The sequence below is a fragment of the Cannabis sativa genome, chromosome 1 (assembly GCF_029168945.1).
Source record: "Cannabis sativa cultivar Pink pepper isolate KNU-18-1 chromosome 1, ASM2916894v1, whole genome shotgun sequence".
Classification (NCBI taxonomy): domain Eukaryota; kingdom Viridiplantae; phylum Streptophyta; class Magnoliopsida; order Rosales; family Cannabaceae; genus Cannabis; species Cannabis sativa.
The window spans coordinates 40770939-40785567 of NC_083601.1; the positions used below are offsets into that span (position 1 = coordinate 40770939).

Genomic DNA, 14629 nt, shown 5'->3' on the forward strand with positions numbered 1-14629 from the left:
TTTAATAAAGCAAAGGCACAAATCTTAATATATAATAAGCTACCATGTGGGTAACTTGAGTTTGGATTTGGTAGATATAATATAATGATGATGATCATATGTAAGCGACAAATATATAGTTTTGTAATATTAATTAACCAATGTAGTACATAATTGGGTCGGGCAACTTGAAGGTCCTATGGCCTGTGGTTTGTGCCTAATACAATTTTTAAAAGTGTTAAATATTTTTATATCATCTTTACTTGAGTAAAAGCTTCTCCCAAGTGTGGTATCACTGCTACAAAAGTCAGAATTCGTGACGGTCTTAAAAATATTTTTTTAAGACCGTCGCTAAAAAAATTTAGTAACTGTTTAAAGCTGTCGAAAAAATTAGTATTCCCAACGGTTTATAACAGTAATTACAGGCGACGGTTTCGATTGAAATTCGTAAAATATATTGGACCCTTATAGGCGACAGTTTAAACTAGGGGTGTTCATCCGATCCAATCCGCATTTTTTTGGTCAAACAACATCCAATCCGCACTAAGTGCGGATTTCATATTTTGGATCCAATCCGATCCGCATAAGAGTTTAAATCCAATCCAATCCAATCCAATCCGCAATAATGCGGATTGGATCGGTTATTTTGGATCGGTTACTTTTTTAATAATAAATTATTTAATATTTCATAGAAAAAAAAATTAAAAAAAGACTATTGTTTCTTAATCTCCAATACTAATCTATTTTCATCTCTATTTATATACAAATTAAACCAATATACATATATATCAATATATATATACTTATTTTTAGATTTACACTAAAATATATATATATATCTAATTACTAAAATAAATAAACTAGTATATATATATTTAAACTTTATGTGTATGTGTCTATGTGGATAAGAATTATTTTTCTTGTATTTTTTATTACAAAATAAATAAAATGCACCAACTCAATATATTACTAAAAAAGATTAAGAAATTACAAGTTTGTGTCTTTTTTTAATTAATATATATTACATATTATAATTTTTTAAAAATATATATAATTAAGTGCGGATTAGATTGGATCGGTTACTTTTTGAGGTCAAACAACATCCAATCCGCACAAGTGCGGATTTTAAATTTTTCAATCCAATCCAATCCGCACAAGTGCGGATATCCGCATTTTGCGGATTGGATTGGATTGGATCGTGCGGATTGGATTGGATCGGATACTTTGTGAACACCCCTAGTTTAAACCGATGGGTATAAAAGCTCAATAAAAAATTGTTACCTACTTCTTAATTACCACATTTCTCACGTGTCCACCTACTTTTTTTCTATTTTCCACATGCCTACCTATTTATTCTCCATTTCCCACACCCTAAAAAAAAATCTTAACTTTCCAAAACCTCCACCACGCATCTGCACCATCGCCCTCCTCTCTTGCCGTCTTCCTCCCTCTCTCGATCTCCCTTTCTTCTCGTCTCTCTCGTCCATCGATCTCCACCACCCCTTCTCCCGTCGGTCTCCCTGTCCTCTTCGTCGGACCACCACCACCTTCCGTCGGTGTTCCTCTCATCTCCATCTCATACGTCGGACTACCACCACTTCCCGTCTGTCTCCCTCTCTCTCCGAGCTCAGTATAAATACATTTGTTTATTAATATACTCTTTTATTTATTATATATATTTATTTTGTTATTACATAAATTTAATGTGTTTTAAAGTTAGTTATTGTAATAAAATTAATTAGTTATTTTATTTTAAATTAGGTAAAATTATAAAACTAGTGCAAGAAAAAAAAATAGGGAAAAATTTTTCTGCCATGTATTTTTTTTTTTACATTCCCGACAATTCAAAACCGTTGTCTATAACAGGGTATAGGCGTCTCATTTTTATGAAGAGATCCATTATTGAACATCTATTATTAGCTGGTTTGGCAGACACTACAAATTAAATGCCAAAAGTTTTTTCGTGTTGTATGGAAACTATATGACACTGGCCGTGAAAATACTGAAGCTGGACATCTTATGGATAAAATGAAAACAATTAAGTATGATGAATCAAAAAGAGTGAGAGATTTTATTTTAAAAATTATGAATGTTCAACCCAAATTGAAAGGTCATATGATTCCTCTTTCTGATTCTTACATTATTCATCGTGTTCTTAATGCACTTCGTGTCCCTTTTAGCCTTTTCAAGACAACCTACACTTATAATAAAGCATAAATCGTCGATGACCTAATTTCTCAGTGTGTAGCTGAAAAAAATAAGCTAAAAAATGAGAAGATTGAATTTGCTATTTATGTTTCTCAACTCAAGTCCAACAAAAAAAAAAATTCAAGAATAAAAATAAGTATGCTTCTAAATAGAAAATGGTAATGACAAGGATCATACCAATAAACAGAAGAATAACAATAATAAGTCAAATTACACTATAATGTCAAGTGTTTTTTTTTTGGTGAAAAATTGAGACATCGGAGAACAGACTGTCACGGTTTTATAAAACTTGATTAGAAAAGAAGCAAGCGCAACCAAGAGCTAAGAGTCAAGTTATAGGGAGTCAAAGCTTAAAGTGGGCGATGATGTTGGAGTTGACGTAGGGCTGGCCCTGAAATTTAGTAGGCCATAGGCAAAAAATTATTTTTGGGCCCTTATTTAGAAAAGAAAATGTTATTTTTCAAAATCAGCAAAAAAAATTATGTAATTTTAAAAGGAAAAATTTTATTTTTGAGCCCCTGGACTAGGTGGGCCCTAGGCACAGGCCTAGCTTGCCTATGCCCAGGGCCGGCCCTGAGTTGACGTTATCTATGTTGATAAATTTATAATTCTTAAATTACAGTTTAGAGTTAAGATTATCTTAAGCAATACTTTCTTTGTATACTTTTAAAAGGAGTTTAATTTTGATTCCACTTTTAATTAAATAAGGATATTTTTTTTGCTTTTTGCCAATAGTAATGTTGACATTATAGGTTCCTTTACTATACTATATTTCTCTATATCATAGACTTTTGATCTCTAGTACATGAACCCTATAATACATTTATGAGAATTGCTAAAATGTACACTGATACCCACCATCGTGACATAACATTACTTATTTTATAGAATATTGTAAACTAATGGCAAGATGCTACCTAGCTATAACTAACAATGCTCTATATATAGATGAGTATGATCATCATTCAAATATTTTCTTATCATTTCTCTTCTTCTTTCATGTACATATTAAGTTCATGAACTAGCCGAATTAGGTTTTTTTTTTCTTATATGTTTTACCATAAATTGTAATTTTCTCTTAAATTTTTAGTCATAATTAATAAGCAGGATGCTGAATTTAAAATTTGTGCATGAAAATTAATTTATTAACTACATAATTTTTATCATAGTAATATTGGTGCCTCTTAGCATCATCGTAATTTCAGTTAATACAATTGAAGTTGAAGATATCTTTGAATCGTAGTTTTATTTGGTCCATATATAAAATGATAATGTACGTCCGGCTAGGATCGGATTTTAGTGGATTTATATTACATTAATTCTATCGTTTTCACCGTTGTACCTACTGCATATATTATATATAGGGTAAATACCATTTTGGACCCTCTCTTTTATAAAAGTTATCAATTGGATCCTGTGTTTTGTTAAATGACAAAATACAGGGTCCATTTTGTCATTTAACAAAATACAGGGTCCAATCTGTAACTTTTGCAAAATACAGGGTCTAAAATGGTATTTACCCTTATATATATATATATGCAGTCATCTTCTCTATTTTTATTTTCGATTTTTGGAAAAAGAAAATAAACAATACTTTAGTCATGTGGATGGAAACATTTTAAAGATTATGCGTACTCAGTCTCTCACCCAACCTACACACAGCAAAGATTAATAAATAGTCATCCATAGAATACAGCCAAAATTTGTAATGCACATGAAATAAATCTTAATTATTGCCTTCACTTTTTGATATACATACATACAAATAAAATTATTATTTAGATTTTTTACCAAAATATAAGCATTTTGGGAATGCACACTTTATGACTTTAATATTATATTTTTTTTTTTATTTTACACCATGAAAAAAAAAACCTTTTATTAGAAATGATATAATTGGGGCCTCAAAATAAAGAAGGTTTTGGACATTGGCACAGTCCAATATTTAGGCAAAAAATCTTATTATTATAATATTTTATTATTATTATTATTATTATTATTATTATTATTATTATTATTATTATTATTATTAGGCATTTTAATCTGATCAATACCATCTCATGTTTTGTATTGTAAATAATTAGTAGTTTCTCTCCTATTATTTATTAAATCAAATTACATTTTTTATAGTGCCTCTTAAACATTTTTCATAATATTTCCAGCTATAAAAACTCAATATTTGTCATTGACAATAATTACCTGGTGCGCCCTATGACTAGTGCGAGTACTCAGTTTTTATAAAAGAAATAATCAAATAATATAAGTGATTTTTTTTTTTTTGAAACAGAATAATATAAGTGATTTAATGATGTATAGATCTGTACTTTTTTTTTTCGTTTGGACGATGATGTATACCTAATTTTACATTTTAAGTGTGACCGTACGACTTTTATTGTGTGATTAAATTTAACCAATTTAAAAATTGTGTAAGAAAATTACAATTTAAGTATATATCTCTCTCAATCTATATAAAACTTGAGGATGACTGTATATTAATTTGTTTATGAGACATGGAAATTATATTTAAATGAATTCATATTGTCCGCAACTTTGGTCTGCTTAGCTATAATTGGTATATTCCGAGCTGGTCTTATTAGATGATGATAATAACTAAATAATGACAAAGTAAGCTTAGCTACACTCAAATTAAATAAGAAGATGTTTGTTTGTTTATATATATATATATGAAATTAATTTGTGTCTCGATCACCACATAATTAAATTGTGCCATCTATCATTATTTCTCTCCTCCAATTATTGTGCATCACCTCTTATGGTAGTAATTTTTAAAGCTTAAAATTATTTTGTCCCCACATTCAAACGTAGAATAGTTCTCAACATACATATTATTTATAGGAAAAAAAAGATTGCACAACATCCAGATCCAGTACAGTAGAATGTAGCTCTAGCTTATTCAAATTACAAATTACTTAGTAGTGGGGATATCTTAATAATTAGAGAAAGTAATATTAACCAATGTAGTACATTGGGTCAGGCAATTTGAAGGTTCTAAGGCCAATGTTTGTGCCCAACAAATCACTCCATTGATCTCCACTGTTCCCAATAATTCTGTATCCATCTTCCTCCACTTTCTTCCTTTGAGCTGATTTGTACTCAACTGCTGTTTTCCCTACATAATCACTTCCCCTGCATTGCAACAACCATAATTATTAGTATATATATATACACTTTGTTGGAAATCACGGGATTCTATCTCAAAATCAATTGGTGATGAGTGGAGTAGCCCATGTTTTTATATATGGCTCAATACTTTCACATTTAATTCATATGAGACAATATTCTCTAATATCCCCGGATATGGCTCTGATACCATGTTGGGAATCATGGAGTTCCATCTCAAAACCAATTAGTAATGAGTGGATTAGCCCATGTTCTTATATATGGCTCAATACTTTCACATTTAATCCATTTGAGACAATATTCTCTAATACACTCGACGACAATATGATTGAGGAGATCTTTTGTATCGAGTATGACATTTACATGAGAAGATTTTATTTTACCCTTTAAATTAAACATAATAACTAGTAGAAAGTAACACTATTAATTTTCTCACAGTTTATCATTAGCTAGTACTAATAATATTTAATTGGGGAGTAGGTAGGTGATGATATAAATTATATAAACTATAATTAATTCATTTAAAATATTTCTTTATGTATATACATATGTCTTTTTCCTTGTAAAAACATAAATAAATAAATAAATCCAATAATTATTTATATTGTCCAAATATAATTAGTAAGAACCACTATTTAGCTTAAAGTAGGCACTCTAAAGTCTAAATCATCATCCATTTTTTTTTAAAAAAAGAATATATATAGAGTATATATCTACTATAACTTTTCAAGCACCTTTAAAAAAAAAAGTAATTAAAATAAAAAAAGCTTCAATAATTAGACCGTGCCTATTGTAAGAGTGCCGCATGTAGTTTCGTGAGCTCCCAATAAACATATAATAATAATAATAATTGAGTGAATAATTTATTGCAACAACTCCAATATTATTTGATTAATTTATATTAATTAATGAATGAATTATATATACTTACTTGAGTACAAGCCTGTCCCAAGTGTTGTATCCAACAGCTTTAAGATTGGCCTCAGTAACATCTCTTTGATCTTCAGTTCTACCAGTGATAAACACAATCTTAACTCCCAAATTAACCAACTTATTGTAAAGCTTAAGACTCTCCGGCAAAGCTGGGGCATTTCCCGTGAAAACCCATTCATTGAACTTCGTTGCGTTGTATGGCACCGCCCTGAAATATATATTTTCAAATCACCAAACAATTACAATTTAGTTATTTAATAATTAATGACAGTACTTTGCTAGCTAGGTTATGCATGGGACCATAATATTATATATAATTACCCAAAGCCATTTTCGGCATAATAAGGTAAGTTAGAGAGAGTAGTCTCATCAATGTCAAAGACCCATGCGTCGTTGCCATTCTTGGAAATGTTGAGGCTACTAGCGTGGAAGAAAGCCTCTTTGTTAATAGTTTTAGAGTCTTTTCTGTACTGACTTCCCAACATGTAGTGGCCTATGTAGTCCTCACATGACAATGGAACGGTTTTCCAGTTGATTATGTTGTTCGTTTCCACACCAAATCGCCAACTAAGGCAAGACAATCCGTTCACGGGGGTGCCACCTGACCCGGACTTGGGCCTGATGAGGTGAATTTCGTTCGTTATAAGAGGATAATATGATGAACCATAGGCGCTAGCCACTAGAGTGGCTACAAAGAGCAACACTGGCATTATTATTCTTGACATTATAACTATATATTATCTAATAGCTACCAAGTTTATAATAATTTGATGTGTATTCTGTGTTACCAATATGTAGTTCTTATATAGGCCTCTCCCTCATATATTACCCTCACCCTCACCCATACGTCACATACGTGTTGATGATGAGTGACCTTAATTTATTTTGGTTGGGGTTTCGAAATATTTTTATTTTTAAATTTTTTAATTATAAAAATAAAAAATAAAATTTTACTTTTAAAAAATAAAAATACGTTTTATTATTAATTTTATTTTTTAATTTTAAAAATAAAAAAATAAAAATGTTTTCTACAAATTTTATTTTTTATTTTTATTTGTTGATTTTATATTTAAATCGTGTGTCGAGAGTTCAAGGTCTGGGTCCCAGTTAAGATTTGGGCCTAGATCCGAATCCGAGTCTCAAGATTTAGGTTGAGATAGAAAATTAAAATAGAGATTATTTCACAAAAACATAAAAACAACAAAAAAATTACAAAAATACGATTTCACGGAATTTTAAACATTTTTACGATTTTTTTGATTTTATTTATATAAAATACGGTCTTTTTTATGTTGTAATCTTGTTAAGTTATTGTTGATTTTTTGTTATATGTATGTTATTTTTTGTTGTTACTTTGATGCTATTTTGATGTTACTTTTATGTAATTTTTATGTTATTTTTGTGCTATTTTTTGGAAAACCGTAAAAATATAAAAAATATTCTTTGAACGTAAAAATATAAATATTTTACAAAAAATAGTGTCTTATGTAATTTTTTTATAAAATATTATTCCTTCACTCAGGCCATTGTTGAGACAGATAGCCTCGTTGGTGCAGAAGCCATTCGTAGTGCAGAGGTGTTTGTTTCTTCCTTCGGTTCAGTGGTGGAAGATTGCAAGAAAATTCTTGAGAGTTTGTCTAATGTTTCGCTTTTGTTTGTTAAGCGCTCTGCGAATTGTGCTGCGCATTTTGTTGCCCGACATTCTATTTTTCTAGCTGAACGCATGTTTTCTATTAATAGTGTTCCTATGGAGTAGATGTCTATCTTAAGAGCGATTGCTCGATTTAATAAAGAACACTTCTTTCAAAAAAAAATATATATTTTTATTTTTATTTTTTTATTTTAAAAACAAAAATTAATAAAAAAGGAATAATTAAACACCATTTATTTTTTCATATTAAAATATAAATATTACAAATTACAATTGATGGAGACATAATGGTACCCATGCGGTCATGCCTTTGTCTTTTCTATCGAGTCTCGTTGTATGATACAAATTATTGAATTCGGTAAGAAAAGTAGATACGATCGCCTATAAATTTGACATGCATATTTTCATCGTGTCTAATTTCTACAAGGGGGTTGTTAATAAATTTTACATAAATTGAGAAGGAGAGTGAGGGAGGGGTCAAAGAGATGGTTTAGGGAAATTAGGGGTTTCTTTTTTTAGTTTTTATTTTTACTCTTATTTATTTAGTAAAAATTTAACTTGAAAATTTTGTAACTTTTTCTATTTAAAAGATTTTTTAAATGATTAAAATATGTGAATCAATATAATTTTGACCTAACAAAATATAAGTTTGGGAGATTCCACTTGAAAAAATGTCTCAAGGTTAGTTATTAGAGTATGCAAACTTTAAGGGTTTCAATACTATAAAATAATACTTTGTGAATAGTTAATGGTATTTTTTAAAAAAATTATTATATATAATTATGTAAGATTAAGTACTTAATTACATTAATAGTGATATAATATTTTTTACATTGTTATTAGACATTAATAGTGCCTAACACTTTCTCTACCAATAACGATATTGACACATAGGAAGGTGTGATAAAACTAGTTGTTTTGTTAGTTAGCTTCTTGTGTATAGTTGTCAGGTTCTTGTACATAACTAACTTTTTGTTACAAGGTTGTTAGTTGTTTTTTACAGTTTTTCCTTATGTACCTGTAAATCTTTTCTCCTATAAATAAAGGATTGCATCACTAAGCCTTGTATCTTTTGCAAGCTTAGTTTTTCTTCTTCAGCTTGTATTGATAAGATCATTCAGGATGCCTTTCTCAATATCGTAACATTTCTCAATGTTATTTACGAACATGTAAAACTTGTCGTAATCTGTACTTGTGTAAATAAAATTTATATTTTTTTAATATACTGAATTTGGGTATATTTAAAATTTCCCCTTAAAAGATTAAGAATCGATACCTCACCAAGGACAGCTATTTTTCAGTGAATAGTATTAGGCCTATTTACGCGACGACCAAAACCCAATAAACGGAGGCCCATGCCGTTTTGCGAGGGAGTACTGTTAGGGATTTATAAAACACTTAAGAAATATATAAATCACAGATCTAAACATATTCATAAAGTGCTTTAATATAGAAAACCCTAAATCATAAATCTATAAAGCCTTTGCTAAATTAAAGAAGAAGATGATGATAAAAGATCAGCGGAAGCACTAACCTGAAGCCATTGTTGGAGATTGCAGAGAAGGTTTTGATCTTCCAAGAATACACTATTTTCTTAGGTATTTTCTCTGATGGGGAAGGAGAGAATACAGAAACCCTAGTGTTTCTTGGGGACCACTACCTATTTATAGAGTCATCTTAGAATAACTCTTGGCTATTTATAATTTGGCCCCTCAACAAATTATAAATTAACTTATGGTATCTACACATTAATTCCATGACACTTTAATACCCTTTTGATACCCATAACATAATTGGTCACTTAATTTTGTATCACACTTTATAATAGCATATACATTATACATATGTGCACACAAAAGGATTTTTAATCCAACAATCTCCCACTTGGGCAACATATGTTACCTGATAAATGTATAACCTTATGAGCTCAAAATTTGCTATTATGTAAAGGTATTTCAACAATCTCGTCCATCAACTATACCCATATAGGATCAAAGCGATTTTCGTCATATCAATCATGACTAAACCCATCAATGGTCACATATACAAATATAGCCAAATGACATAGATCAATCATGGATGTGTAGCATGAAAATTACATGCAATGTGAACCGAACATGCCTATTTCCAACTGGTCCTCCTTAAACCAAAGTGAGGTCAAACTTAAACATAACAAAACAGAGTGAATAAACTGAAAATTTTATTTCTGATCAGAAAATAACCAAATACATAAATGTCTTAAACAAACATAAAGCAAAGAAAATACAAACTCCCACTAAATCATGATATCCTCAAGCAAGACGACACCCATATGAGCAGTGTGCTCATGAAAGACCTTGGGTGGTAATCCTTTTGTGAGCGGATCCGCTATCATGGAGTTTGTCCCAATATGCTCTATGGAAATCTGTCCACTCTGCACTCTTTCTTTCACAACTAGGAACTTTATGTCAATATGCTTTGACTTGGATGAGCTCCTATTGTTATTGGAATACAGCACTGCTAATTTATTGTCACAGAATATCTTAAGTGGTCTTTCAACATTCTCCAAAATACGCAGCCTAGTGACAAAGTTTCTCAGCCATATTCCCTGATTTGATGCCTCATAACACGCTACGAATTCAGCTGCCATAGTGGAAGAAGCTACAAGCGTCTGTTTGACACTTTTCCAGGATATAGCTCCTCCAGCTAACAAGAAAATGTAGCCTGATGTAGACCTTCTGCTATCTTGGCATCCAGCGAAATCGAATCGAATACCCTACGACCTCCAAATGATCCGATTTCGTATGTGAGCATGTAATCTTTTGTTCTCTGAAGATACCTCATAACCCTCTTGGCTGCTATCCAATGGTCCATACCAGGGTTGCTTAAATATCTGCCTAACATCCCAACAATGTACGCAATATCTGGACGCGTACATACCTGAAGATACATTAGACTCCCTACAACTGATGCATAGGGAATCTTTTTCATTTCCTGAATTTCAAGGCTGCTTTTAGGGCATTGTCTAAGACTGAATTTGTCTCCTTTAGCGACAGGGGTATCACCTGGTCTACAATCTTGCATGCCAAATCTTTTGAGTACTTTATCGATATAGCTCTTTTGTGATAATCCAAGAATACCCCGAGAACGATCTCGACGTATTTGAATTCCTAATACAAAAGAGGCGTCACCAAGATCTTTCATCTCAAATTGCTTAGATAAAAATCTCTCGGTTTCGTGCAATAAGCCTATATCATTAGTAGCAAGCAATATGTCATCGACATATAGAACCAGAAATATGTATTTACTCCCACTGAACTTGTGATATACACAATCATCAATAACATTCATCTCAAAACCAAATGAGATAATTACTTGATGAAACTTGTGATACCACTGACGAGAAGCTTGCTTGAGTCCATAGATGGATTTCTTTAATTTGCAAACCATATTCTTTGGGTCACCAACCACAAAGTTTTCTGGTTGCTCCATATAAATTGTCTCATCAATGTCTCCATTGAGAAAAGCTGTTTTAACATACATCTGATGTAACTCAAGGTCAAAATGAGCAACAAGTGCCAATATTATCCTAAAAAAGTCTTTCGATGAAACCGGAGAGAAAGTCTCTGTATAGTCAATGCCTTGTTTCTGAGTATAGCCTTTTGCTACAAGACGTGCCTTAAATCTCACCACATTACCATATTCATCCTTCTTGGTTTTAAGTATCCACTTACAACCAATTGGTTTTACACCTTCTGGTAATGGGACAACTTCCCAAACTTTATTGTCTTGCATAGACTTATTCTCTTCATCCATGGCATCAATCCACTTTTGAGAGTTAGAACTTTTCATGGCCTGATGCAAGTTGATTGGATCATCTTCCATCATTCCAATTTCATCCTCATGTTCTTGAAGAAATACAAAATAGTCATCTGAAATAGCATTTCTTCTCTCTCTTGTGGACCTCCTTAATGGCTCTTGTTCTTGAGGGTGTTGAATTTGTTCTTCTGGAACAATAGCCTCATTTTGATTTGGGAGTTGTTCAACATTATCTTGTTGAGGTTCCGGATTCATTTCTTGATCAATGACAGGTGTGGAAGCCTGAACATTGTCTAAAATGATAGTAGGAACTGAGTTTGAATTCAATTCCTCCTCAAAAACAATGTCTCTAACCTTATTTCTCCCCCCAAATTCAACATCCTCAAAAAATGTTGCAGTTCCCGTCTCAAATATATTTCTGACAGTGGGATCATAAAACTTATAGCCCCTAGATCGCTCAGAATAACCAATAAAGTAGCTGCTAACTGTTTTGGAGTCCAATTTATTTTCATGTGGCCTATAAGGCCTTGCCTCAGCTGGACATCCCCAAATGTGGAAATGCTTTAGACTAGGCTTTCGACCTGTCCAAAGCTCATAAGGTGTTTTTGCAACTGCTTTACTTGGTACTCTATTCAGAATGTAAGCTGCTGTCTTTAATGCTTCTCCCCAGAGGGACTCAGGTAAGGTAGAATGAGCGATCATGCTCCTTACCATATCCTTAAGAGTCCTATTTCGTCTCTCAGCAACACCATTCATGCTAGGTGATCCTGGCATGGTGTACTGTGGGACAATACCACATTCCTCTAGGAATTTAGCAAATGGTCCTGGACGTTGTTCACCTGAGCCATCATATCTACCGTAGTACTCACCACCACGATCAGATTTGACGTTCTTAATCCTTTTGTTGAGTTGATTCTCAACTTCAGCTTTGTAAGCTTTGAACACGTCCACAGACTGAGATTTTTCATGAATGAGATATAGGTACCCATAACGTGAGTAATCGTCTATGAATGATATAAAATATTGTTGACCATTCCAAGATGCCGTAGGGAATGGCCCACAAATATCTGTGTGAATCAATTCTAAGACTTCTGAAGCTCTATTGGCACCTAATCTCTTAGTTTTGGTCTGTTTTCCCTTGATACAATCTACACAGACATTGAAATCTGTGAAGTCAAGAGACTCTAAAATGTCATCAGACACAAGACGCTCAATTCTACCTCTTGAGATATGACCTAAGCGTTTATGCCATAATGACGCTGAATTTTCTTTATTTAATTTGCGTTTAGTACCTCGTGATTCCACATGCAAGGTTTCATTATAGGATGCAATTGTTTCTAACAAATAAAGATTGTCATAAGTATTCAAATAACCAGTTCCAATAATATTTGAATTTAAAGACAAAGTAAACTGATTGTTTCCAAATGAACAACAATATCCAAATTTGTCCAACAAAGAAACAGAAACTAAATTCCGTCTAAAAGACGGCACAACAAAAGTGTCTTTCAAATCCAAATAAGAACCAGTTCCTAATAACAATCTGAAATGCCCAATTGCTTCCACTTCCACCGATTGACCATCGCCCACAAAGATGTATCTTTCACCATCACTTGGCTTTCGGTAGCTCAGGCAACCCTGCATAGAAACACTTATGTGAGTAGTAGCACCAGAATCTATCCACCAAGTGTTTCTAGGTACTGAAACTAAATTAACCTCAGAACAGACCAAAGCAAGATTACTACCTTTCTTTACACGCCATGCGTGATATTTGGCACAATCTTTCTTCACATGTCCAGGTTGGTCACAAAAGAAACAACCCTTAGAATCTTGTTGTTGTTTCTTTTGAACTGGACCCTTAGCAGCTTCATTCTCAAATTTCCTTTTCTTGCCCTTATCCTTAGGGGTAGTGGCCAAATGAGCACTTTCGGTTTTGTCCTTTTTCAACCTTTCTTCCTCTTGCACACAATGAGAAATAAGCTCGTTGAGAGTCCATTTCTCTTTTTGACAGTTGTAACTAATTTTAAATTGGTTAAACTGTGGAGGAAGTGTTAACAAAACCATGAGTACAAGTACATCATCTGAAAGCTCAATCTTAAGTGTCCTTAATCTTGAGACAATATGATGCATTTCCATAATGTACTCCCTTACATTTCCTTGACCCTTATACTTCATGTTCATTAAAGAACCAAGAAGTGTTGTCATTTCAACCTTATCGTTTTTAGCAAAACGTTCCTCAATTTGTTCAAGGAAATTCTTAGCCATAGTAACCCCTTCGGATTCGGTGCCCCAAAAGGCTTCTGGAATGCTGTGTTTCATAATCATTAGACTCATGCGATTTGAACGATCCCACCTCTCAAATTCCCTTTTATCATCATGGGAACTTTCCTTAGTGAGAGGTGCAGGTTGTTCATTCCTTAGTGCATGGTCCAAATCCATACATCCCAGAACTATAAGTAGGTTCCTTTTCCAATCCTTGAAATTGGTCCCATTAAGCATAGGAATAGAATTAATGTTAGCAGATATTGAAGCAGCAGAAGATGAACTAGCTGAATATAGAACAAATAAAACAAGCTCACATTAATATGCATAATAAAACAATAAATTCAAAAATTGGTTAATCCCATCTCAAGATACCAAACACACATTAATATCAAGTCTTTGGACAGTAATATTAACTGTAAGCGGTACTCTTGGTGTAGCAATCAAATATTGACAATAAAACTGTGTCAAACAATAGGTTAATCTTTGGACTAACGTATTGCTCACACAAAATACTTTATAATTGTCACACATTTATCGCCACAGGTATGTTTGAAATCTAGCAAAATATTCACTTACCTTTGGGCTAGTCAATATAAGCATCAATTACAAACACACAACCATCCTAATATTTAAATAAATTAATCTACACAAAAGAGG

The 14629-nt window shown here is 32.3% G+C and overlaps 1 protein-coding gene across 1 annotated transcript; it reads right to left on the reverse strand.

Moving 5' to 3' along the window:
• Positions 1 to 4970: 4970 nt before the first annotated feature.
• Positions 4971 to 7137, reverse strand: LOC115707554 (acid phosphatase 1). Its single transcript, XM_030635563.2, has 3 exons — positions 6583 to 7137; positions 6260 to 6469; positions 4971 to 5334 (listed from the first exon to the last, which is right to left on the reverse strand). Exons 1-3 carry the CDS (start codon positions 6984 to 6986, stop codon positions 5157 to 5159), a joined length of 792 nt encoding a protein of 263 aa, XP_030491423.2. The 5' UTR covers positions 6987 to 7137; the 3' UTR covers positions 4971 to 5156.
• Positions 7138 to 14629: the final 7492 nt, after the last annotated feature.